Source organism: Labeo rohita, chromosome 20, assembly GCF_022985175.1.
Source record: "Labeo rohita strain BAU-BD-2019 chromosome 20, IGBB_LRoh.1.0, whole genome shotgun sequence".
NCBI classification, from domain to species: domain Eukaryota; kingdom Metazoa; phylum Chordata; class Actinopteri; order Cypriniformes; family Cyprinidae; genus Labeo; species Labeo rohita.
Genome location: NC_066888.1, coordinates 20,807,750 through 20,833,901, shown reverse-complemented (window position 1 = coordinate 20,833,901; position 26,152 = coordinate 20,807,750). Strand labels below are relative to the sequence as shown.

Here is a 26,152-nt window from a genome sequence, read left to right as displayed (position 1 = left end):
ACAAGCCACGATAGGGGTACATAAACGGGGGTGGGGGGAGAGAGTGCCACTGATTCATTTCGTAACTCATGGGTAACTAATACCTGTCCTTGACCCTGTTCTGAACTTCACTACTACTTGCTTTACACATCAGGGAATGTATAAATGAGCCTTGCAACAAGGTGATATTGTGTACTGTTTTATTGCACTGAAAGGGACCGTTCACACAGAAAGCGTTTTTACATTCCAACGCGCTGCTTTAGCATTGTTTATTTTTGTGGTTGTGACACATATGCTAGACGGATATGCATGACCGTTGCACTCACGTCTTGTATCTTTTGCAGCATCTTGCATGTGAGTGCTGCGTTTTTAAAACACCATGTCAAGAATTTCAACTTTTACACACAGTGCAACTTAATAATGTCAGTTCCAAAACAGTGGACCAATCAGAAGACGCCGGTGGCGGGGAAAGCATTGCAAACTTTTGTTTACAGTAGCAAGTTAAAATGGGAACTGTTTTATTTGACAGCAACATGGCAGAGGAAGTGCATTCTGCGCTGCGCTTTTAAAAAAACATTCCTGAGTGTTGCATCGTGCGTTTTTAGACGCAGACGCATTCTGTGTGAACGGGCCCTTACGGTACTTTCACACGCTTGATGGAGAGTGTGTCTGAAGCTTGGTGCTGATGCGACTGTCATAGTGACAAACACATTACTTTTCTGGTGTTGCATGAACAATTGGTTAGTGTATTTGCATAAGATGGTCTGATTGGCTAACTGAAAAGTTAAAAAGTTTTCAACTTCTGGTGCGAGCAACACCAGTGATGTGACACAACAGACCTCAGCAACGCTTGAGGTCACTCCATTCAAAGTAAACGAGAGGTGCTTTTTTATTAAGTAAACGTGTTATACAGACATTTTAGACTGTTGCACTCACATGACGCATCCTAATACATGTCTCGCGCATGACAGCATTCTTAAAATGCAACGCTCAAGTTAAAAAAGTTCACCTTTTAAAAAAAACCCCACATCTCTAGACCTTTCTAGATGTTTCTTTTCATTCCATTCCTGCTTACCTAATTGGGATTAATGTTATTAGTGTTAACTTCGTTAATGAAAACTATGACGAAAAATCTTCGTTGACAAGCTTTTTCCCATGACTAAACGAGACAACAATAAAGTAAATAAACAATAACATGGTATATCATTGACGATAACAGATGATTAAAAGACATATTAAACCTCAACCAAACCAAAATCTCTTTTTATTTCTGTCGAAGAAAAGGAGACAAAATATTATTACGGACTGCTGTACATGCCTTTACTTCTTCTTTGACTAAAACTACACTAAAATGACATTTAGTTGACTAAAACTTTATCCAAAAACAGGAGAAGGTTGACTAAATATGATATCTAAAAATACATTTAACAGGACTAAGAGCCAGTTTTATCAGTTTTATCTAGCGCGAGAGCACAATTCTAAATCAGCGTCGATGGGAGGGGAATTTTCTGGGGTGCTAACCATGCGCAAATTAAAGAACACAGACGCAACATCTCATTTACATATCGACCAAGGCAATATACCAAGCGCAGCTCAAATTAGCATAGTCACAAATAAAGAATAAAGAAATAAATAAGCCACAAACCGCTGAAAAGAATCGGAGACCAAAATAACATGGCTTGGCAAATGATATGTTTGAATAATATGTTCTTCTGGAATTCCAAATAAATTAATACATGTGAAAAAAATCCTCTCCTGCTAGCAACAATCACTGCAGCCATTTTAAGCACTAAATCGTTTTTAAGACATGTTTTTTTGGGGCTTTAAATAATGGCGCAAATGCCAGCAATTTGACAGTTAGTAAATAAACTAGAGCCCGACCGATTTATCGGCAGGCCGATATTATCGGCCGATATTAGGCATTTTCCAAACTATCGGTATCGGCATTTATAATGGCCGATAAATGAATATTTCACAAATAAAATAAAAACGGACGAAACACCCTTCAACCATGTCATGAGTGTTGGCGTTGTATAGTTTGTCCACCAGAGGGCACTCTACACCGTCCCTGTTGGCAACACTCATGTATAACGCGCCACACATCCTGCAACCTGCTGATCCAGCCAGAGTCGGGCAGAGAGAACCAGTTATCCGCGAGTGAGATCATCGGTGAAGTGTGTTCATGGTGAGTTGGTCACGAGACATACATTGCTTGAATAACAATTAAAAGAACATCCCCATCAGTTCTCTTAACTCAAATAAGCATGACAAAATTCGTGACTATCATGTCCAGTTTTGCTGCTGTTAAATAAGCCGAGAGTGAAGCGGAATTAGCTAGTAATTACATTACGTTGTTACAGTGTAGTTGACTGACTGTCCTTTTAACTTTTGACAGTGAGACTGAAATATTTCTTTAATAGCGTGACAGTTATAGCAATGAGATGTATCATCTCTCCTTGGCCTGTTATATTGAAAATGTATGTTTTACAATTTGCAGTATGACGTTATCCATTGCTAAATTATGGCTCATCATAGACTAGCTAACCACAAAGCTAGCTAATGCCACTATCAGTGGAAGACCGCTAACGTTAACATTAATGAGCTTGGAAACCACAACGAACTTATTCTGCCTAAATAAAGTAATGATTACTGTATTTATAACTAGCATATCTCTAGTTACAGTCCCTGCATTGTAAAATTTAAGTTAGACTTGCGAGGAGTGAACATTTAGACATAGAGAAAAAGTATCAAACGTAGCTTGTGCATAAAAGTTAGCTTTTCTTTTACATGTGTGTGAAATCCAATGACGCCAAGTGTGCGTTGCAGACTGTCGTTCAGCCGCAGTATTAACGAGTCACATAATGGATTTAGATCGCTAAATAGTAGGTTTTAGAAGGCAGGCAGCAACTGATGATTGAAAATGGTTTGATGTAGCTTGGTGGAAAGAATTTAAAAAGTGCAGGTAAAGGGATAAGCAAGCTGACATCGTAATTGTGACAATAAAAGAAACAAGTTTCTTTTTAAAATGCATTATCATATTATGTTAGTTAAAACACATAAATAACTACAAATAACTAATGTTAGGGAAATCTCTTAATGTTTTGTTGCGCGTTTCCTAAATTTAAAAAAAATAAAATAAAATATCGGCCGATATATCGGAATATTGGATTTTAAAACCAATAAATATTTGTATCGGTATCGGCCTTCAAAATCCTTTATCGGTCGGGCTCTAAAATAAACTCCTCCCATACATTTTGCATCTAAAAGGGAAACTCCTACAAATGCATATTTAATAAGGTCAGGTGCAAAAATAACTGTGTCCACACCTTTTCAGGGCTGATTCATCACTGCGCGTCTTTAGTAAATCCTGACAGTACAATTTTAGTGGCAAAAGACGGTCTGTGCTGGCGCAAGCTGTTAGTCAAACTGGCCCTATGACTAATTTAAAAAGTCTAAGGGCACAATTCCATAAAAGTGACACAATTCCATAAAAGTGTCGATGGGAGGGCAAAATTCTGCGGGAAAATTCTACCACCTGCTTTAAGACATGCTTTTTTTTGTGCGCTAAATAATGGTGCAAATATCAGTATTTTGACGAGCGCAAAGTAAATAGTGCTGTGTGATTCATTTTAATATTCTCCTCCCATAAATTTTGCGTCTGAAAGGGAAACTCATACAAATGCATATTCAATAAAGTCAGGCGCAAAAATAACCTTGTCCATGCCTTTTCAGCGCCAATTCTTCACTGCACGTCTTTAGTAAATCCTGACAGTACTATTTTAATGCCAAAAGACTTATTAGTAAATCTGGCTAAATTAGACCAAGATGAAATAAAATGTCTGACAAAACTGTTTTTGTGTAAAATACTGCTTCTATAGTAAAAAAAAATATTACAACTGCAGTTTAACTGCTTTTAATTATGAGTAACTTGGGAAGTTTCAAAGCAGCTTTCCAAACACTGCTATCCACTAAATGTCTGCAGTGAAATGTGTGCTGACAGGTGGCAGGTGAATCTAGACTGTCACATTGCATGTCCAAACAACAAGCAGCTGACCACACAAAGACAAACAGACAGTACGAAATGTGCCCTCACAAGCCACAGACTCTCGCTCAGCTTGAAATGTGTAAAAATGTTCCTCTTTTGGGGTTTGCTACCGTTATTTGCCCATAAAACTCTATTTAGCTGTGTCATATAGTTTGCTGCCACATGATCAGACTGGCCTCTTTATTTGTTCCTATTAGCACATAATGACTAAGATTAGGCCTATCAGTTAGATAACAGCAATCCCAAACACTCGGCTATGGTCTGCGATAAATGTGGCCTATCAGCTCAAGCCTTCTGCTTGGTTCAGCTCCCCTGTGAACATGCTAATAGACAATAATACTTCATAAATATACCTTCTTACAGCATAATTTGACAAACATATAGAGATGCATGATATATTGGTCAATATTATAGCTCATTTTCTCTACACTTATACATTTGTGATGTCTTCTCTGCATGAATATCATGCATCCCTACAAATAATCCATCAGTAATGCAACCAAGTGCATTTATGTATCTCAGTGAACTGGAAGGACGCCACACTTGGGTTGTTTTGACCATGTATTTGCTAATAACACTCTTTGGAATCCTTGTTTGTCATGTTTATCAGTCCAAAATATGGCAGCAATGCAAAATACAACAGGCCTGTTTCTCATTTGCACTGAGCTAAAAAATACAGTCACAAAGAGGGTCATACAGAGTGCAAGGCACATGCGTCACATTCACAGCAATACATCAAGCCTTCAAAAACAACACAATTTCCAAAAAAGACATCTACAAGTATGCTTGTCTTGATTCTTTTACAATGAAGGCTCCTGTGCCTTCCACTGCAGATCATTTCTGGTAATTAATGCATGAAAATGAACGCGCATTTTCTACAGCCAACATCTCTGTTTACTAGAACAGTCAACTGGCTTTATTAAATTGAATGCATTAGCTAATCTAGTTAGGTAAATTAACGTCCAATGGAAAGAAAAACAAGTGTGACACTAAAATAGAAGTTCTGTTCTACCAAGAAGTCCGACTCCCCAATGATGAAATACCTAAATCAAAACATGTACGTGTACTATGAAGGCATGTTTTTTAGTATGGTTGTTTTTAAGTGCAGAAAAACAGAAAAACAGTGCAGAATTTTTATTTTTTTTTATTTTTTGGTAGCTACTTGGGATTTGATTCCAGGAATGCCCAACTAGGACCAATAAAGGGAGTAGCTAAGGATGTCGAAAAAACCAGTGGTTTAATGTGGGTCAGCTCCTTTTGTCTCCCAGGCATCACTGCAAACAAACAGTTCTCCGCTTTCCTAGAAATTTCTGGGACATATCCAACCATATGGTCCACACCCCCTTTTCCAAACCCCCTTTCAGTCTTCAACATGCTTCTGTTTTACTCTCTCTCTCTCTTTTTCAGCTAGCAATGTTCTTTTTTACACAGGACACAAACACATTCTAGGATTCTGGAGGTGTGTACCCTCTCAGCCAATCATGGTGCGCTCATGCTGTGCATCTCAACCAATGACAGAGCAGTGGGGGTGGAGCCAGCACTGTGAGCGACAGCGCTATTTGTTTATCACTGTACCACGTCTCTTTCTTTCTCTATCTCCCTCTCATTTTCATTCTCCCCCTCTCCCGCTCTATTGATTTATTATACTAATGAAGCAGAGGTCAGGATCTGGCATAAATAGACTCCCATATTGGGAAGGCATTCAGAAACCCACCGCCCCCACTTACACATACTGATGACAGTTATTAAGTAAGCTGGTCGGAGGGTGGGGCTGTCCCATAACTCCAACTGAAAGCACTATCTGTACTGAACAGAAGCAATAACACCTGGCCATTAGCTCTACTGATGGAGTCAAAACACACATACATGCACTCAGTGTTAATTCAATCCAGCTATAAAGTCAGCCGGTCATTATCACAAAATAAACCCAGATCAGACCCCTGATACGGAGAGAACGTGAAGTGATGCAAGACATGAGATGGATTGCCAAGGACAACAGTCAGTTGTACAGTTAAGCAGTCATTAAATGAATACATTTGACCAGAAAATGCTGCATTTGAATATTTGATCACAATTCAGCAGCTGAACGGGGAAAAAAGCTGGAAATAAAATCTTAATAAAATTAACTTTTTAAAATTTGGGTTTAATTTAAATTTACTCTAGTTTTTTATCATATGTATTATAGCTATTGTAATAATATTGCTAACCAAGACCGATTTTCTTAATCAAAAACACAGTAAAAACAGTAATACTGTGAAATATTACAAATAAAACAACTGTTTTGTATTTTAATAAATATTGCCTAACATTATAAATGCCAATACTGTCACTTTTGATAAATGTAATGCTTTCTTGCTGAATAAAAAGCTAATTTTTTTCCAAAAAAAAAAACCAAACAAATAAAAAAAAACCACACCAAACATTTGAACAGTAGTGTATGGTTAGAAAACATGATTTCATTTTTTATTTACATATCCAGACACCAAAAAACAACACAAGCTGGCTTTGATGGTGAGCCTAACTGTGGGAAGTTTTAAAAGACAGTAAAACTGAAATATTACAATTAAAAGAACTATTTTCTATTTAAATAAACCTTTTGTAGCAATACATAATTTTGAAGCTTATAAATATCTTTTCTGTTGTTTTTGATCTATAAAAAGGTTAACTTTTAATTAATATTTAGTTTTACAATAGTTATATTGTGTAAATTTACTTAAAAATAACTGTTTTCTATTTTAATACTTTTTTTTGTAACATTATATATGTTGTTACTGTCACTTTTTTATCAATTTAATCCATTCTTGCTGAATAAAATGGTTAATTTCTTTCAAAAAAATAAATTATTAATTAAATTTATTATTATGTATCCACACACCAAAACAAAACAAAACAAAACAAAACAAAAAAAAAACATCTGGAGAACTGTGAGAAGTTTTTAAATAGTTACATAAGTAAAATTAAAACCTACACATTTGTAAATCAAATGGTTTTGTTTCAAATAATTGTTTTTAATTAGTACTTAGTTTTACAATAGTTATATTGCTAACCAAGACTGTGATTATTTGATCAAAAACACAGTAAAAACAGTAACACCGTGAGGAAAACACAAATAACTGTTTTCTATTTTAGTACATTTTTGTAACATTATGAATGCTTTTACTATCACTTTTGATCAATTGAATACATTCTTGCTGAATAAAAATGTTAATTTCTTTCAAAAAGAAAAAAAAAAAAAAAAACTCATTTAGCATTTTAACAGCAGTGTGTGGTTTTTAAATAATACTTAGTTTTACAATAGTTATATTGCTAACCAAGACTGATTATTTGATCAAAAACACAGTAAAAACAGTAAAACTCTGAGAAAATACATTTAAAATAATTGTTTTCTATTTTAATACAATTTTGTAACTCCAAACATTTGAACAGTAGTGTATGGTTAGAAAACATTTTTTTTTCTTTTTTAATTACATATCCAGACACCAGAAAACAACACCCAGCTGTGATGGTGGGCCTAACCGTGAGAAGTTTTTAATAGTTCCTAATAAAATAAAATTCAAACTTACATGTATTTGTAAATCAAATAGTTTTACTTCAAATAAAAAAACACAGTATTAAACAGTAATACTGTGAGAAAATACAATTAAAATAACTGTTTTCTTTTTTAATACATTTTCGTAACATTACAACTGTCACTTTTGATCAATTTAATGCATTCTCACTGAATAAAAAGATTAATTTCTTCCAAAAACAACAAAACCTCCAAACATTTGAACAGTAGTGTATGGTTAGAGAACTTTTTTTTTTTATTACATATCCTGACACTAGAAAACAACACAAGCTGGCTTTGATGGTCCTTATGTAACAAATAAAATTCAAACCTACACATATTTGCAAATCAAACACAATCAGTTTCCTATTTTAATACATTTTTGTAACATTATAAAAGTTTTTACTGTCACTTTTTAGCATTTTTATGCATTCTTGCAGAATAAAAGGGTTAATTACTTAAAAAACAAACAAACAAAAAAAAAATCCTCCAAACATTTGAACTGTAGTGCATGGTTAAAGAACATAATTCTTTTTTTATTATTATTACATATCCTGACACCAGAAAACAACACAAGCTGGTTTTGATGGTTAGGCCTAACCATGAGAAGTTTTTAAATAGTTCCTTATGTAACAAATTAAATTCAAACCTACATGTATTTGTAAATCAAATGGTTTCATTTCAAATAAAATGGGAAAATAATTTGTTTTTAATTACTATTAATGTTTTGACGTGCCACAATTTAAACTATGTCACAAAGCTTAGTGTAAGGTCATCAGGCTTCAAGATCATTCTAGTTCAAGCTCTGTTATAACCTGTGCATCTAAAACTGTCCCACACACATGATCCGATGAGTTCACATAAGGTTATAATCATGCTATGAAGTCTAGGATCGTCAGATGCAGGCTAACAGTCTTGGCTGTATATCATACTGCGACATTTTCAACTAGGGCCATTGCATAACACAATCCATAGCCAACAAATTCATCAGTCAAGCCATTTGCTAACACATTTGGCTCCTAGCAGGCTCTTGTGTCTTTACACTGATTTATAATTATATGGAGAACTAGTTTAAATATTTTCTCAAGTAAATGGAAAAAATGTGTGGTTCCTTTCTGAAACAAAAATAACATCTTTTAGCAACAGCTACTAACTAAAACAATCCACACAAGGCCTGCTGTGTGGCCATGGGTTTGATATTAACCGTCAATCGTTAAATAAATCCCAAAAAAATGTCACATGGATATCTTAAGACTGTCAGGCAGCTGACCACACAGCCCACATCCAGACAGAGAGGACAGCGGCAGGTGACAGTGGAAACCTCAACTAAAAATACAAGCATATCCAGACATACCAATAATAATGTCATGACTGGTGTCTTCAAAGGGGTTTTGTCTGCCTGAAAAACCCAAAACAATACACGCACACACACAGACACACAATTAAGCAAACCAGACCGCTGTTCGTGAGAGAGGCGAATATTGCGCGATTGCTTTGTTATACTCTTCCCTAAATGTGCACAACGTGTTACTGAATGACTCAGCACCAGCTCTGGCACACGTGTTGCCAAATCAGGGTTAGAGGTGGGTCACTGATTCAAACCAGTCCTAAAAGTCATCCGCTTGGCAGAGCAATCAAGCCATACCTTGCCAAGCTCAACAATCAAAATGCCATATCAGTTTTTTTATGCGTGAACTGGTGCAGGCTTGTCAATTGTTTAGTTCTGTGGCTCACATAGGGGTGTCACACTCGGTCCAGGAGGGCCCAAATTAGCTCCAACTTGCCTTAACACACTGCCTGGAAGTTTCTAGTATGCCTAGAAAGACCTTGACTAGCTGGTTCAGGTGTGTTTGATTAGGGTTGGTGCTGAACTCCAGGGACAGTGGCCCTCCAGGAGCACAACTGGACACCCTTGCTTGTCCTGCAGAGTTTAGCTCCAACCCTAATTAAGCACACCTGAACCAGCTAATCAAGATCTAAGGAAAACTGGAAAATACTGCCTTAGGAGGACACGTTTTAAGGTAGGAAGGTATCAAGGCATGTTGAATCCAATGTTAGCTTCACTTCCTGCCTCCTGAGATACCTTCATCTGGTCAGTTTTTGAAAGCCTTTGATATCCCATTTCATTTTGTGATGGTTGAGCAAAAAAATAAAGATGGCATCTGAAAGTTGCGTGTGGTGGTCAGTTTGTGTGTAAATGTATATTTCTGACCAACTTTTTGAACTTTTGATGTTATTTCTAGTGAGAAATCAGTGTTATAGTAATTAAATATTCGCTTAGTTATCACCAAAGCTTGTTCTATTTTTTGTAGATCATTAAACCGTTTTGCTGGCTCAGAAACATGTCTGAAATCAGGTGTCTTTGTGCACAATCACTGCCGGCAAAGTTATTGCCGGATAAGGCACCGAGGCAATCTAAATCAAATCAATCCAATTTAAATCAAATGATTTGCGATCCACGCTTTTAAGTTCTGATCTAAAACAAAAGATCTGCGAACCCACTTTGAAGTTTCAATCTAAATCAAGTGATTTGCGATCAACGCTCTGAAGTTCGATCTAAAGTAAAAGATCTGCAAACCCGCTCCGAAGATCTGATCTAAATCGAAAGATCTGCGGTCAGCGCTCTGAAGTCCCGATCTGAATAATGATTCGCAAACCATACTTTTAGATCAGGACTTGGAGCATGAATCATTTGACATACATTGGAGCTTTGTGTGTCACATTTAATGTGATTTAGATTATTCAATTTGCCAAATGATTCACAAACACGTTCCAATCTAAACCAAATGATTCGTGATACCCGATTTGAAGTCCTGATCTGAAACAAATGATTCACGATACACAAAGTTTCAATGTAAATCAAATGATTTGCTATATGCGATTACAGTGCTCAGTTTCACCCATCACTACGAAGCTTAACTCTGCAGGACAGTGGCCCTCCAAATGCACAGTTGGACACCCTTGCTTGTCCAAGCAACTGTGTCCAAAATTGGAAAGTGAATGGGTCTTTTAATTTGATCTGGTCTTTGCTAGTGAATCGCTCAAAATGAATAATAGAAGCCATGAGTTTGAATGAATCAGAGCAGTTCCAGTGTGAATGACTCAATTGATTCGGTTCATCTGCTTAGCTCGATTGTTTTCTGTTTTTTTTAATTGTGTGATTTTTGCATGAAAAGATATGTGCTTATTGACAAAATCAAACATTTAGATGCATTGTCCTTTAATAATTTAAGCACTTTTCAAGTACCTTCAAAAACTTTGCTATTTTAAAAGGATTTCCAGGCCTTAAATTTCAAGTCAAATTCAAGTACTTCAAGCACTTTAAGCACCTTGTACAAACCCTGTGATACAATTCTAAATTAAATTACATTAAAATAAATTAAATGTAGTCTTTAAGTATTTTTAATCTTGTTATTTATACTACGGAAGTGTAATTTAGTTCCAACAGACACAACAGAAAGATTGGCATCATTACATTTTTTTAAGCATGAGCTTTGTACCAAAGTACCAGCACTGATATCCCTAGTATACTTCAGGAACGTGTGTGTTTAATCAGAGAAGCGGAAAATGCCAAGGGTCTAGAGGGAGACATTAACATGGCTAGCATTCAGGTTACGAAATTGATGACCCTGTTTTCTGTTCTTCCTTTCACTCCTCACCATCTCTGCCTATCTCTCTCTAGATGTGACTCATCTCTCACTCCTTTATTCAACTTCTAAATTCCACCTCTCAAAGTTTACTTATGAATGAGTTTATCCTTTCATCTTATTTGACATTGTAAAATTTTTCTAATTTTTCAACTTTTCGCTGCCTAGACATCACAGTGATCTGTTGCTTCCAGACATGCCAAGCTGTTTGGGTTCCAATTTATGCACTTTGTACCTGACATAACCATTAAAGAAGGCTTTCCAGGTTTTCCACAGCTGCTGAGATGCTTAAACAGTGAGACCTGCAACAAATCACAACAAAGGAGAAGACGCTTCCATGAATCCATGAATGATGTGAACTGACTGTGTAAGCATGAAGGGCTTGTTCCACTGTTGCATTAACTGGAGATTCATACCAGTCCAAATTCACAATGTAAACACTGAAATGTAATCTCAGCATTCCTCAAGAGGCACGCTCGTTCGCCCACTTTGGCCAAGGATCGTGTCTCACACTTCTGTCAAACTTTAGTAGCAAAATGTAACTTCACAATGACTGTGGCAAAACCTTTCTGCCAACCCAGTGGAAAATGGGGCACATATATAGTGGGGTTTTATTACAATGAAGAGGGTTTTCCATCCTACACCTGCCATTGTCTTTTTCCATAATTTTCCCATGAAAATAAAACTACACCGGGATCAAAGCAGATGTTACTTTAGAAAAACAAAAAGTGATGCTATGGAGAGAATACTTTGTGGACACTTTGATGCAATAAAGGTTAACGGTCTATTTAAATATTTTTAGGTTTTGACTCAAAGTACCCCAGAGTCACCAGACCATCCAATCTCCAAACAGATTTCTTCTTCTACTTCGCCTGACAACTCGGTCTATTTCTGTTCTCTATTTCACATCCCTCTGATTTCCGTTTTTTTTTTTAACCTATGACATTCTTATGCTTTATAACAACACACACACACACACACAAAAATAATACCACTTCCTCTCTGGGTCTGGTTACACGTGGGTTCTGTGGCACGTGTGGCTGTGGCTCACGTTGCATCTTTTTTATTTGCAGAAATACAGCATTAAAAAATCCACTTATCTCCCCCTCTTCTGGTGCCCCGGATGTGGCCATAATTGAAGCTGAGAACTTCTCAAGGTGGTTTGCTTCATCAGATTTGCACTCAAGCGATGATGCATCAAAACGTCAGTTTCCAACTTCAAGGTTACACCAAAACTGATTCAAGTGTGATGGATAAAAGCAGATGTTTATTTCAATAAACTAAGAAGAACACTTTAAATGAGAAAGATTCATTGAGAAACGTTAAGGTGCCTATATTTTTAAAAAACTAAATTACAGCTGCCTGGGTTTAAGATGCGCTTCACAGAACATAGGAAATGCTTCATCTGTGGTTTTATGGATGGATGGCTATCAAGGTGAACAATAAAAATTAGCTGTGTATTCAGACTAAATAACAACTGCAAGCATAATATTACATTATAATACTGTAGTTGCCTTTGACATCATAGTTCAGGTTACTTGTTAGTGATGCAATTTTCCTGCATGTAATGGGTCTGCCAGCTGTGCAACTGGCATTTAGATAAATGGGAATGCTAATGGTATAATAGACATGCATTTAGCAATCTAATCTTGATTGTTTTCTTGCCACCAGGAGTAAAGAAATAAAACAGTTCTGTAAGCATTTAGATCAAGTGGTGGAAATTTCCGCTGTATCGAGCTTAAGGGAGTCAAGTTAGTAAAGGGTTTTATCATGAGGTAATGGCACCCTCTGGTGTTCATAATTTTACACTATGGGAAAAACTTGGTTTTGTGGTAGCTCACCAAATCACCACAGTATTGTCACTGTGTTCAATTGCCAAACACAGCTTTTATATAACAATCATGACGTGATTTCAATGCCATTTGGAGTAAAAGTCAACACGGCTGCACGTATTTGACGTAACCTAAAAAAACAGGTCTCTCCTCCCTGGCCATGGGGACTTGATCTGCTGTGTCGATTCCAAAACTAACTATAATATGTAAAAGTTTGAAATCTTTCCCAAAACAAATCCTGTATGCATCCATGTGCACAGCTTTACATGCATGCATTCATCTTAATCAACAACAGATGGGCTGTAATCTGATCCTTGTACACAGCATAACACTCTGAAAAATTGTTTTCCCTTGCTTTGTCCTCATCTTTCTGCTAGTACGTCTTCAACTTTCACATTCGCAGCTCTGCCAACAACGGATTCTGCATTTCATCTGCACCGCTTTCCTCATCCTTCTTATTTCATGAGGTGTTTGTGCAGATCAACAGAAGCGGCATTAACAGCACTCTCATAAAAGCATTAACAACACCCATAACACTCCCAGACCGAACCAGCAGGGAAGAGAAAATGTCACATACGCACACCATCTTAGAAGCCAAAGTGTTAACTGTGTGATGTTATGTTGTGTACTGCGAATTTGGGGGAGTGTGTGTCTTGCACTCCATTTTCCATCCAAATAAGACTTGTTTTTTTGGAACCAGGCCATTTTTCACATTCAAATAGGCATCATTCCTCTAGGGCAGAACCATGCCTCAATTCCTAGAGTTGAGAGAGGTTTCTAAGGATTTCCTCCTCCCCTCAGTGCAGTTAACCACAAACAAGTCCCCCTCCCCAATCGTGGGGTTGTTGTTGCTAGAGCTCCATGCTGTCATGTTAGCCCCCTTCCTTAAATAGGGAGAAAACACAGTCTGCAGATTGTTTTCCACTCATATTCTTTCTCTAAGGTGAAGTAAATAAAGAGTCTATTTATCATTTTCTTTTCTCCTTGTTTAACCCTATTTCACAACGCTGCCTCAGGGTGGCAAACCCATTTTCTGCAGTCTGCAACCACATTTTCATCTTTAGTGCATACAAAATGGCAATAAAATGGTTAATAATAAACTTATTATATACTTATAATACTTATAATAAAAGGCTTTTTTTGGTCACACTATATCCTGATGGCTATGTTGTGGCTTTTCTGGCATAGTATACTGTTAAAGGGAAATAATTACCATGGGAAGTGCTATTTTCATAAAAGAAATGTGAAAAAATGTACGGCGGTTTCCACAAAAATATTAAGCGGCATAACTTTTTTCATCACTGAAAGAAATGTTTCTTGAGCACCAAATCACCATATTAAAATGATTTCTGAAGGATCATGTGACACTGAAGGAAGGAAAATTTAGCTTTTCCCATCACAGGAAAACTTACAGTACATGTAAAAATAGAAAATAGTTATTTTAAATTTTAATATTTCACAACATTACCTTATTACCTGTATTTTTCATCAAATAAGAGCAAAACTTTTTTCAAAAATTTTACTGACCCCAAACTTGAACTAAAATGACTTTAGTAATGAGGCCTACTTTATGCAGGAAAACTGAATGAAACATTTTAACATTGCTTTAATACGCACAACAGTTAAAAGTTTTTGAATAGTAAATTTTTTTTTTTTTTTTTTTTTTAAATCTCTGTATATGATGATATAGTAAAATATGATCCAAAATACAGCAAAAGCAGTAATATTGTGACATATTTTACTATTTAAAATAACTAATGTAATGTAACAATGTAATTTTATTCCTGTGGTCAAACCTAAATTTTCAGCATCATTACTCCAGTCTTCAGTGTCACATGATCCTTTAAAAATCCTTCTAATATGCTGATTTGCTGTTCAAGAAACATTTATTATTGTTATTATTATCAATATTTAAAACAGTTCAGTGAAAATCACAAGAATAAATTACATTTTAAAATATATTCCAATAGAAAAGTTATTTTAAATAATAAAAACACTTCAAAATTTTACTGTTTTTGCTGTACTTTGGATCAAATAAATGCAGGCTTGGCAAGCAGAAGAGACTTCTTTAAAAAACATTAAAAATCTTACGGTTCAAAAACTTTTGACTGGTAGTGTATTTAATCACCTGCATTAGAAAATGACCACCACAAAGACTGCAAACTTGTAGACATGTGGGTGCTAGCACCCACCTCACTAAACCTGTGCCAAGTACCATGGTGACACCCAGCTTCCATACACATAACAAACACACATGCACACACACACACACACACACACACATCCAATCCACATGACCCTCACAAGGCCCACAGCTAATTTAAGACCTTAGGGAAGGAATCATTTTCAAAGCCTGGGTGGGCAACAAATACACTCCCCTACAGCATTCTGTAACATGTCTTGCTCTCTTTATAATGAAAATTTTCAGAACTGTACTGTAACATTATTCTAGGAAGCCTGGCGTCTTGACGGCTCATATTTAATGGGGTAAAACACCTTTGCTTAGACTGAAAATGCCCTTACATTAATCAAAATAAGAAACATGGGAACATAAATATCAATATTATGCATCAAATCATCTTTGTGTACAAGTACATTTCAGAAGTATTTTTCATTCACAGATAACTAGCGCCACCTAAAAAATGAGAAATATGACACTATGAGCCATAACAAACAAAACACGGGCCTTAGGAAATATGGGCATCTTACATAATTTCTAAAACTCCTTTCAGACCAGTGGACTAACACTGACCTAAATCTGTCTCTCTATCCACAGCTTCTCAGGGCTTATCACTGCAGAAACATGCATTAGTGCACACACACATACAGTCAACACACTCACAATGAACAATGCCCATTCAGGTGCATTCATTCAGGTGTGATGCACAACCAAAGGACACATCCTGTTAATGTGGTATCAACCATAACGACAAAACAATGCCGTGGTATATCAGTAATCATTTTTTTCTTGGTTTAATGCTTTCTGAGGTCACATCCTGAGTCTGTCTATGTCTGCCAGCATCTGTGTGGTGCTCACTGGATCAAAGGTCAATTTTATTTTTTTCTGTACTGCTGTGGCCTCATTTGTCACGGCCCCTTGAATCCCATAATTCCGGATATCAGAGCAGACGGCTTACCGCTGATACAGTAAGCAGAAAGGGTTAAAAGGTTAACGCAAAACAAGGGAGGAACATCCTGTCATCTAAAAACACAAAACAAACACCTAAAAGAAAGGGCTTTGCATAAACAGAATAGGAAGCTAATATAACAATATATCACCATATTCAAAATGATTCAGTCACAATATCCTTGATCTAAAACTTTATGTGAACATCTTGTGTCTTTGCATATTTTTAGTAACAGACATAGTGGAGTGACATTTTGGGTTAATTAATCACACATCTGTGTTAATTGCCAAAGTTGCTGATTCACAAAATAACACTAACAAAGCAAACTGCAACAAGTACATGTTAATATTCTGACATCTAAAGCTTTGTCTTTGACTCTCTGATGGAAAACCTTTGGGAAAACAATATTCTCAAAACATCAGGATTAGATAAAAAATAAATAGTGATAGAAAGTGGCCATTCACGTTCAATGTACAGACATGTGCCAAATAGATTTATACATTCTGGTAAACTTTCCAGCAGTATCTGTGGCTAAGGAGAGCCCCTTATCCTCTCTGACTCGTCCAGTGAACTCTGTGACACAAAAAGCCTCAAATACTGTAAGAAACGACCCGGGTCCCCTAGCTTCCTTAACCCGGCCAGAGCTATTTTAAGTAGTGGCGTACATACAATCCCACATAAACAAATACATGCTTGTGTAAACAACAAACATAGTAACTGCTACACTTCGCCTCATCATATCTTGTGTAGCTGTAGTCTATAAATATTTTTCTTACATTTTCTTTCACTTATAAGCTACCGGCTTATATAATGTTAGTTTGAAACTGAATGAAAACAACAAGGGATCACAGGGGAATATTATTAATGGCAGAGCCAAACCCAGAAATCCCACTTCTTTATTACTTGCAAATTGCCTTTTAAGAATAAATGGTCCTTCAATGTTTCCCACACTTTCTGACCAATTTTAATGACTTTTCCATGACTTTCCCAGTTGTATGTGATGGATGGATTAGGATTTGAAAAACATGAAAGTATTTTACAGAAATCCCCCTAACAACAAGTACCTATGCAGGCTAAAAAATACTTAATATTGAGCATAAATAGAAAAAAATATATTGACTATCAAAAGTTCCAAGACTTTTGATAGTCAACAGTTTATATGTCCATGGGACCTCTGGTCATCATATCAGTGTTTAAAAAAGTTAAATCAATGTCTTTTAAAACAAAACTGAACTGTAGATAAATATTTTAATTTATTAAATAATCTATATGAAAACATGCAAAATACATGGTGGTAAAGAAATGAATCTCTTTCCTACCATTTCCACTAATATACATTAATACAGCAGGTTACAAAGGGCTTGGTCTGCATAAATGTAGTATAATTATACACTAACATATAATTTGCATGGGTGTTCTTTTTCAAAAGACACGTAGATCAGATACAGCCATTGTTGAACATACAATCAATACCTTCACTATCAACTCAGTAATTACTATAGTACCGACCTGAACCTTCTGGAGCAAACATATGCATTTCTCCCTGACGTCTTCATAAGGACACCGTTTGGAGAGCATCAGGACGTGAGCCAGGAAAGTGTTGAGATCACTGGACAGACCGTCATCCATGGCTGGGGGAGAAGAGGACTGCGGGTCCGGTATCGGCCCCAGGGTCTCTATTCTCTTCATCACCTCCTGGTGAATGAGCTCCATCGCTGCGTGTCTGGAGCTCGAATCTCGACTGGCCAGAGCATCCCACCTTCCCGCAGCATCTCTCACATCCATCACTGTAACAGTCTACTATTCTTCAGCTATACACCTGAATAACTGAGCCATGCATAAGACAAAAAAGGTATGTCTATTATTAATCATATAATGTTAGCTGAAATATTTCTAAACCACATTTCTTTGCTTCAAGAAAATGTTCCATCTCTCCAAAAATGTTCCATATACTGCGGGTATAAACAGACTGCATAGACATGTCTTAGCAGGCATTATACAAATTATGTGTATTTATACTGTGCTGAATGCTTTACCTAACAAAACTTGCTAGGGCTTTTGTTGTTTAAATAGAGGAACTGACTGTTATTCACATATGAGAATATCCTGCAAAATAATTTTCCATAGTTTTCTATGAAAACTGGTTATTTTACCAAAAAAAACAGTGAGTGTGATATTATACAGTAACGTTAGACACATTCTGAAAACCGTTGAATGACGTTCAATCAAGTTCTGTTATTAAGCAACAAGCAAATATCCCTCAAAGCTTACACAATTAATAATGTCACACATATGGTCAGTAACTATTAAGCGCGTACTATTTTATACATAAATGTGCAAAATATGTCAGAAGGAAATACTTACTAAATTCACATTCTCTCTAGTCGTCCCCGCTGCCGTTGAATGAGACCTTACTGCGCTCTGGCTCTTCAGTCGATTTCAGTTCTTTGCACAGCGGCTTGAGTTAACATTTGATCGACAGCTTCCATAGTCCAATAGCGTTCTACAAAATAAACGATGGGCGGAGACATGCTCACAACGCACCAATCAACAACTAGAAAGGCGTTCCTGTCAGGACGCGCCTCCCAATGCTAACAAAAAGGGAATTGTAGTTCAGACGCTCGTTAATATCAACGTTCTCTTGGAGACGCAAAAACAACACAGAACTACAAATACCAATAGCCACAAAAAACATTAGGAACTGCAGGGGCCCCGCCACCACTTGTTTATCTCAAAACCCTTATGATTAATGCAAAGCTTACACCAGATATTCATCTGGCTTATTCAATGAAAGTATGTAAGCTATTTTTTAAAAACAGAATAGGTGTGACTATTCCACCTCTTACTGTTTTACAAGTATGAGCTTCATTGTATCTGTTATTAAGTGAAGGCATCTTCGATGAAAATAGAAATGGAAAACATATAGAATGTGTTTGTTGTCAACCTAATACAGGAATAACCAGAAAGAATACGTTTGTGATTTTTATTTTTCTTAAAATGTAATAACAGACCTTTAGGTTATGCCTGGCCCCACAGACTTCCAGCATCGTCAAAGTTGTCTCATTTTATGTAATGATAAGGTGCTAACTCACTTTGATTGTTTAAAATATCTATCTATCTATCTATCTATCTATCTATCTATCTATCTATCTATCTATCTATCTATCTATCTATCTATCTATCTATCTATCAACCAACCAATTGTATTTATATTATAGAAACTGTGTGGTCATTGTGTGCATACGGAACCACTGAAGGCGGTAAAAGAAGAGGGAAATTTGAAACTGGGCGGCGCTGTTGGCTACAGCTGTTGACATGACACTCAGCTAATTCATCTGTACCTCGATGAATACATCGTTTATTCTTATGTGTAACGAAGAGACTGACTCATAATGGATCACTTCAGGGATCAGGTATATATACTTATGCTAACTTGATGCTATATTGCGGTTGTTATTATTGTTAGCGATGTTTACATTGATGTATCACAGTCGTTAGCCTTATTAGCTTATTCACATTTTGTACTAAGCAGCCTAGAGCAACAGTTTTGGGTTCCTAAAGCGTTTATGTAGCCTAAAAAGCAGCTCACTAGGTTTTGACACACGGCCATTTAATTAATTATTCAGAAAATATATTTCGTTAGACTTTAAAGTGTCACAGTGTGTTTATACAACTTGCTTTTTTGTTTGTGATTTTGGCTGTTTTAAACAATAGCTCTCAGACTGTATTGTATTCTGTAACAGCCATTTTTTTCTAAAAAAGACCATGACTTGGCTGTATTATTATTGTTCACTCATTCAAAGTGTTGTTTTTCGACAAAAAAAATGAGTAATCTGTTTATTTCTGAATTACAGAGTCTAAATCTGGACTCTCCATCTAAACAGAGTTATGTTGGCAGTTTTTACCAGCCTCCGGAGACACTGTCAAGACCTCTGTACATAAACGCAGCCACACATTCACTCGACAGAAAGAGCTCAGGTGTACAGGACATCAGCCCACAACTTTATCAGACAGTACCTGATGCTGGAAGCAGAGGTGAATTGAGTTATTAAATGCCAAGGATTATATGTAACCAGATATTTAACACTGAATGTTAATGTTTTCTGTGTTTGAACAGCAGTGATAGCAGCCCTGAAAACACTGCAGGAGAAGATGCGACGCTTGGAGCTGGAGAGAGTTCAGGCAGAGAGGAACGTCCAGCATTTTTCTCACACTGTTCAACAACAGACGGATGCTTCTGTAAGGAGAAAACTGGATCTCAGCACACACAAGAATCACTCCTCACAGAGGAAAGGTAAAAGTGTTGCACAATAGTTTTGATCTATTGTCATAATAATAGAGGGTTTGCACTTACACCACAGTTTGGTCGGTGACCCGGATGCGCGGCCATATTGGAGATTCTCGGATGTAAACAACAGCATTGATTGCATAGTTAATGTACTACTAAACACATTGTTCTGCTAATTTATGCTGTCTAAACCACAGAAAAAATATGTGGAAGCTGCTAAATCCTATAGAGAATGACTTAATACATACAAGCAGTATTAATTAAGATGTTAGCCTAATATTTCACCTACCTGACCGGAAATAAGAACAAACACGAATGTTGTCAAGATTCTTGCCCTGGAAATCCTAGTTCTGTTTGGCAAACCACAAATATCTTTTGTTCCTCAGACAGTTTTTTGCACTTTTCACCTTGATTTGTTTTAACTTTTGGCAGTCTATAGTACTCCAAATGTGACCCTGGACCACAAAACCAGTCATAAGGGTCAATTTTTGAAATTGAGACATCATCTGAAAGCTGAATAAATAAGCTTTCCATTGATGTATGGTTTGTTAGGTTAGGATGGGACAGTATTTACAACCTGGAATCTGAGGGTGCAAAAAAAATCAAAATATTGAGAAATTTGCCTTTAAAGTTCTTAGCAATGCATATTAGTAATCAAAAGTTAAGTTTCAATATATTTACATTAGGAAATTTACAAAATATCTTCATGGAACATGATATTTACTTAATAACCTAATGATTTTTGGCATAGAAGGAAAATCTATAATTTTGACCCATACAGAGTATTGTTGGCTATTGCTACAAATATACCCATGCTACTTACGACTGGTTTTGTGGTCCAGGGTCACAAATGTTTTACCCGGGCCGACCGATTAGTACAGCCCAAAACATGACAATAACTGACAATTTTCAGCAGCAAAAAATGAGCAAAATTTGCAAGTTACGTTTGGTTAAGGAGCATTGTTTATGTTCAGTGCCGCCAATATGGCCGATTGATGATGCATTGTGAAAACACTCTATTGGGAAGTCTAGTACGGCACAAAGTTGGTCTCTACTAAGTTGCAGGATTGCCAGGTTTTTTTTTTTAAATTAAAGTAGCCTGATTCTACGAGAAACTGCAGACTTGGCAACACTGCTAATTTGTCTCTGTATGTCGTCTTCTTTGCAGAGCTGGTTTCTAAGCTTGACTCCGCAGAAACACGCTGCTCTCTACTGGAGAAACAGCTCGACTACATGAGCAAAATGGTGGCGTGTGCAGAGAAAGAGAGAATCAGTCACCCAGTCAAGCAGGTGAGCAGACAGACATAAGCAAAAAAAGCTTAAGTATGTTGTAAATTCTCACACTGAAAGATACAACTTGTGTATAAACTCAAAAGCTTTCAAAGCCTGTTTATCTCTCTCTGTTCTGATTGGTCTTTAGGATTCTGTGTATAGGGAAAGCACACATACAGACCCACAAATGCAGGCCCATCTCAACAAATTGGAAAGACTGGAAAAGGAGTATCTAAGACTCACCAGTACACAGTCTGTGGCTGAGGTACAAACATATGCACTCAATGTAGAGGGTTTGCACTTACGTCACGGTTTGGTCAGTTACCCGAATGCACGGCCGTATTGGAGATACTTGGATGTAAAAAACAGCATGGTTTGCACGGTTGATGTACTACTGAATACGTTGTTCTGCTAATTTATGCTGTCTAAACCACAGTGGAAGCTGCTAAATCATAAAGAGAAGGACTTAGTAAGTAGAAAAGGATGCAATATTTTGACAAACTAAAGTTAATAGGTGGTAAAGACAAATGCAAGCAGTATTAAGATATTAACCTAATATTTCACCTACCTTACTGGAAATGATAAAAACAAACATGAATGTTGTCAAGATTCATGCCCTGAAAAAACTCAATATGCACTCGAGTCAGCTGGGAGAAAAAATCCACATGGACTGTTAGCTTTTTTTTTTTTAATCTGTTTTGGTGTCTTTCATCTACAGAGGAAGATTGAGCTCTTAGAACAGAAACTTCTAGAGGAGCAACATGAACGCAAACTTGTGCAAGAGAAAGCAGAGGAGGTAAAACAAATGGCAAACACATTCTTAAAAATTAGATTTAAAAATCAACTTTCTGCTTAGAAAAGTAGCTTTTATTAAAAAGCCATTTTTAAAATTCATGCATTTGTGTTGTTTCTTTGCTTTTCCTGGCATTAGTTGCAGCGAGAGCTTGAAAACAATCTCCTCTCGCTTTCTGCTGTGACTCAGCCTAAATGCAAGAAAAAGAAGAAAGAAAAGGCCTCTTGCAAGGTAAAAAAAAATGCTTTGCAGTATTGTATAGTGAGCACAAGGTGGCAGTATATTTACAGACATACAGATGTATACTGTAGTATGTTGTGTTATTAATGTTTTTTTTTTGTCACATTGTGTCAGAAGCCCTCCTCAGTGAAGGTGGATGCGCCCACCACTCCTAAGGCTAAACGCCTCCCATTTGTGGCTGGAACAGTAAGTATAACCTCACCCTGACACAACATAACTTGATTATTCATTTGCACATGGTTATTATTAAAAAAGTAAAGAATAACAGTAAAGAATGCTTTTGTTTCCACAAAAATATTAAGCAGCAACTGTTTTTAGTACTGATGATGATGATGATAATATTAGAAAAAAAGAATGTTTTCTTGAGCATTTTTCTCTCTGTCACTTGTCTCAGTCGACCAGTCCCAGCCACTCAGTCAATGCCAATGTTCAGAGTGTGTTGCACCTGATGAAGCACAGAAACCCACGTCTGTGTGAGAGAGTCACCGCACTGCAAAAGTCAGTTTCTGAGAACCAGCGGGCCCAGCGCAGACCTCCGTCCTCCCCCAGCAGAGCAGCTGCTTCACTGGGCAGCCTCTCTGATCTTCTGCTCGCCCTACAGGATGAACTAGGACAGATGAGCTTGTGAGTCACACCATCCTGACATGATCAAGACTAGTTTTTGTAATGCATTGATGGGGAGAATAGGATACAGTTTAAAAATTGTGTGTGTGTGTGTGTGTGTGTGAGACAGTGAACACCAGGAACTGGTCAAGCAGATAGATGAAACCTCTAAACGAGAGCTTCGTGATGATTTAGAGCGAGAGCTGGACTCTCTGGTCACGAGAATGGAAGAGAAAGCAGCTCAAATCTCCAAACTGCGCAAACATCAGCAAACAGTAAGCTTCTTCTAGGGATAGTTCACCCCAAAATGAAAATTCTGTCATTAATTACATGTAGCTCTAAACCCGTAAGACCTTCATTCATCTTCAGAACATAAATTAAGATATTTTTGATAAAATCCCAGGGCTTTATGACCCTGCATAGACAACAAAAGAATTGACATGTTCAAGGCTCAGAAAGGTAGTAAGGACATTGTTAAAACAGTCCATGTGACTTCACAAGACTAAGGGACTCATATGCAACTATTACAGAAGGTTCAAACGCTCACTGATGCTTCAGAAGGAAACCCAATGCATTAAGAGCGGGGGGTGAAAACTTTTTGAATTTGAAGATCAGGGTAAATTTAACTTTGTTTTTTGGGAAATGTAGTATCTTCTGTAGCTTCTGAAGGGAAGTACTAAATGAAAAAAATAAAACATTTAGGCAAAATAAGAACAATTTCACAATTTCATTTTGTTCAAAAGTTTTCACCCCTCTGCTCTTAATGCATCGTTTTTCCTTCTGAAGCATCAGTGAGCATTTGAACCTTCTCTAATAGTTGCATTTGAGTCCCTTAATGGTCCTCCATGTAAAAAAGATGGATCTCAAAGTCATAGAGTAATTGTTGTATTCAAGCATTCAAATACACAAAAATGCTGAAAAAACAAATTATTCTGAAGAACAGTCGGTAGTTTAACTGTTTAGGACAAACAAGGGACTCATGAACAACTATCACTAAACAAAAAAAACACAGCTGTGGATCATTCTGGTAACAACACAGTATTAAGAATCAAGCATATGTAATGCATAACTTTTGAACTTTTTTAATTTTTTTTATAAATTCAGCTATTATTTTCTCTTGTGGACTATATGTAAACGTCTTTTATGTGAAATATCGTATTCAGGTCAGTATAGTGTAAAAATTAACATGCATTTTGTATGATCCCTTTTATTTTGGTAAAATAATTAATATTTTGCAGATTCTGCAAGGTGTATGTAAACCTTTGACCTCAGCTGTCTGCATATCAAGCTGTTTTTACTTCTGTAGGTTCAGAAACTCTCCCAGCCATCCTGTAGCCCCAGGCAGAAGCCACGTAGGGCTGCCAGTGTAGAGGGAAAAACCAGGACACAGAGTGGAGTACAGCCTTTGCCACCGTCCCCTGTCAAAGCCTCAGCCAGCAAGGGACAGAAACAGAGCAGGAGCAGTCAAGAGTCCCTGAGGCTCCTCAAAGAGACACAGAAACTGTGCTCCAGCCTCCGCAGACAGGACATCGCATGGGAGACGTAGGTACATTGCCCTGAAACACACATCTGGGGCTTAGAAGAATTGCAGCAGCCTGAAGACACAGGAATGATACAAAATCTGTCCTTTGTCCTGATTCATCAACATCTAAACTCAGATTTTACTCAAAAACCTATATAACTCTCTGTTTAATGAGATTTTTCATTGGTTTTTATTTCCGTTAATATTTTTGTTTGAATAATAAGTTGGAAATAAAATATCTTTATATATTTTAAAGCACAGACCAACTTAGCTTTTTATTTATCTGCAGACTGAACTCCGATCACTTTTCAACATTTAATAAATACATTTAAGCGCTGTCCTAAAGTTTTAACACATTTCACTAAAAATGAAAAAAAGGGTTGTTGGTAAGAATTTCTAGTTATTTCACTTACTCATTGTGAGAAAATAACACCAGAAAAGGCAATGATGATGACGAAAAATGTGAGGGGAAAAAACGAATGTTCTTGCAGCATCAGCTTTTGTGTGGTTTCTTTCTTATGAGATTTACAATCAGCTGACACATTGTTTCCTCCACTGTTTCCACAACAAAATGATCCCATTTTCCGACATCTGATCTTGTTACAGCCACAAATGATGACAGTCACCATATTGATGGTTTACACCTTGGGAAACATATAAAAGAGATGACAAAAATGAACATAAGCATTCTAAATGTAACTAGGCAGAAAAGGTGGCCTCTGTTTTGTTCAGACGGTCTTATTGGATTATGCTCTGCGACACTGTACAGATTAAATCAGAATTGCATAAACTCATTTGAATACAGGAAGCACTGGCAACACACAAAATATAATATTGATTCTTGGTGCTCACAACCCTTGATTATGGTTAGATGATGGCATCGGCATGTTAACTGGTTTTGACTGGTTATTACAATGGCGGTTCATCATGCAGCATGTTCGTGTAATACTGCATTTTTAAAAAATGATTCATGACCCTTATGGTCATCTTTTCAGTATAGTGCGGTACGGGGAAAAACATTCCCAACACGTGCACATCCTGTGCAGAGAAGAAATCTAAGAATTTGATGCAAAGTAAGCAAGAACAGAGCTGACCCTCAGGGTGAGCGCATATCCTGTTAGTTAAACATTACAGAGTGTGTTTTAAGGACTGTTTTCTAGGACACAGTGACATTGAAATGGATTAAATATAGTCTGGGGATTAAAAAAAAAAAACGAGAATTCTTACTGGACCTTTGTAAACTTTTATCTCAAGAC

The 26,152-nt window shown here is 36.8% G+C and overlaps 2 protein-coding genes across 3 annotated transcripts in view; one reads left to right on the top strand and one right to left on the bottom strand.

Moving 5' to 3' along the window:
• The window catches only part of sesn1 (sestrin 1), a 53,049-nt gene extending 34,418 nt beyond the window's left edge, over positions 1–18,631 (bottom strand). The window contains exons 1-2 of the mRNA XM_051138433.1: positions 18,543–18,631; positions 17,688–18,005 (exon numbers count right to left, since the gene is read on the bottom strand). Of these exons, the coding sequence (XP_050994390.1) occupies positions 17,688–17,963 (276 nt within the window). The 5' untranslated portion in view covers positions 17,964–18,005; positions 18,543–18,631. The remainder of the gene's footprint in view (positions 1–17,687; positions 18,006–18,542) is intronic.
• A 556-nt stretch (positions 18,632–19,187) lies between these two features.
• cep57l1 (centrosomal protein 57, like 1) lies at positions 19,188–25,128 on the top strand. Of its 2 annotated transcripts, none has more exons than XM_051138437.1 (12): positions 19,188–19,258; positions 19,397–19,591; positions 20,033–20,213; positions 20,296–20,472; positions 21,635–21,756; positions 21,887–22,003; positions 22,457–22,534; positions 22,670–22,762; positions 22,889–22,957; positions 23,166–23,395; positions 23,505–23,649; positions 24,681–25,128. In XM_051138437.1, exons 2-12 carry the CDS (start codon positions 19,571–19,573, stop codon positions 24,918–24,920), a joined length of 1,473 nt encoding a protein of 490 aa, XP_050994394.1. In that variant the 5' UTR covers positions 19,188–19,258; positions 19,397–19,570; the 3' UTR covers positions 24,921–25,128. The 2 variants fall into 2 exon arrangements, with proteins under 2 accessions (XP_050994394.1, XP_050994393.1); XM_051138436.1 differs by having other exon boundaries at positions 22,886–22,957.
• Positions 25,129–26,152: the final 1,024 nt, after the last annotated feature.

Coding starts and splice junctions, on each gene's coding strand:
- cep57l1 (XM_051138436.1), top strand. CDS start 19,571: ATGGATCACTTCAGGGATCAG. Junction 20,473..21,634: donor TCACTCCTCACAGAGGAAAG/GTAAAAGTGTTG, acceptor TCTTCTTTGCAG/AGCTGGTTTCTAAGCTTGAC. Junction 22,958..23,165: donor TCCCATTTGTGGCTGGAACA/GTAAGTATAACC, acceptor CACTTGTCTCAG/TCGACCAGTCCCAGCCACTC.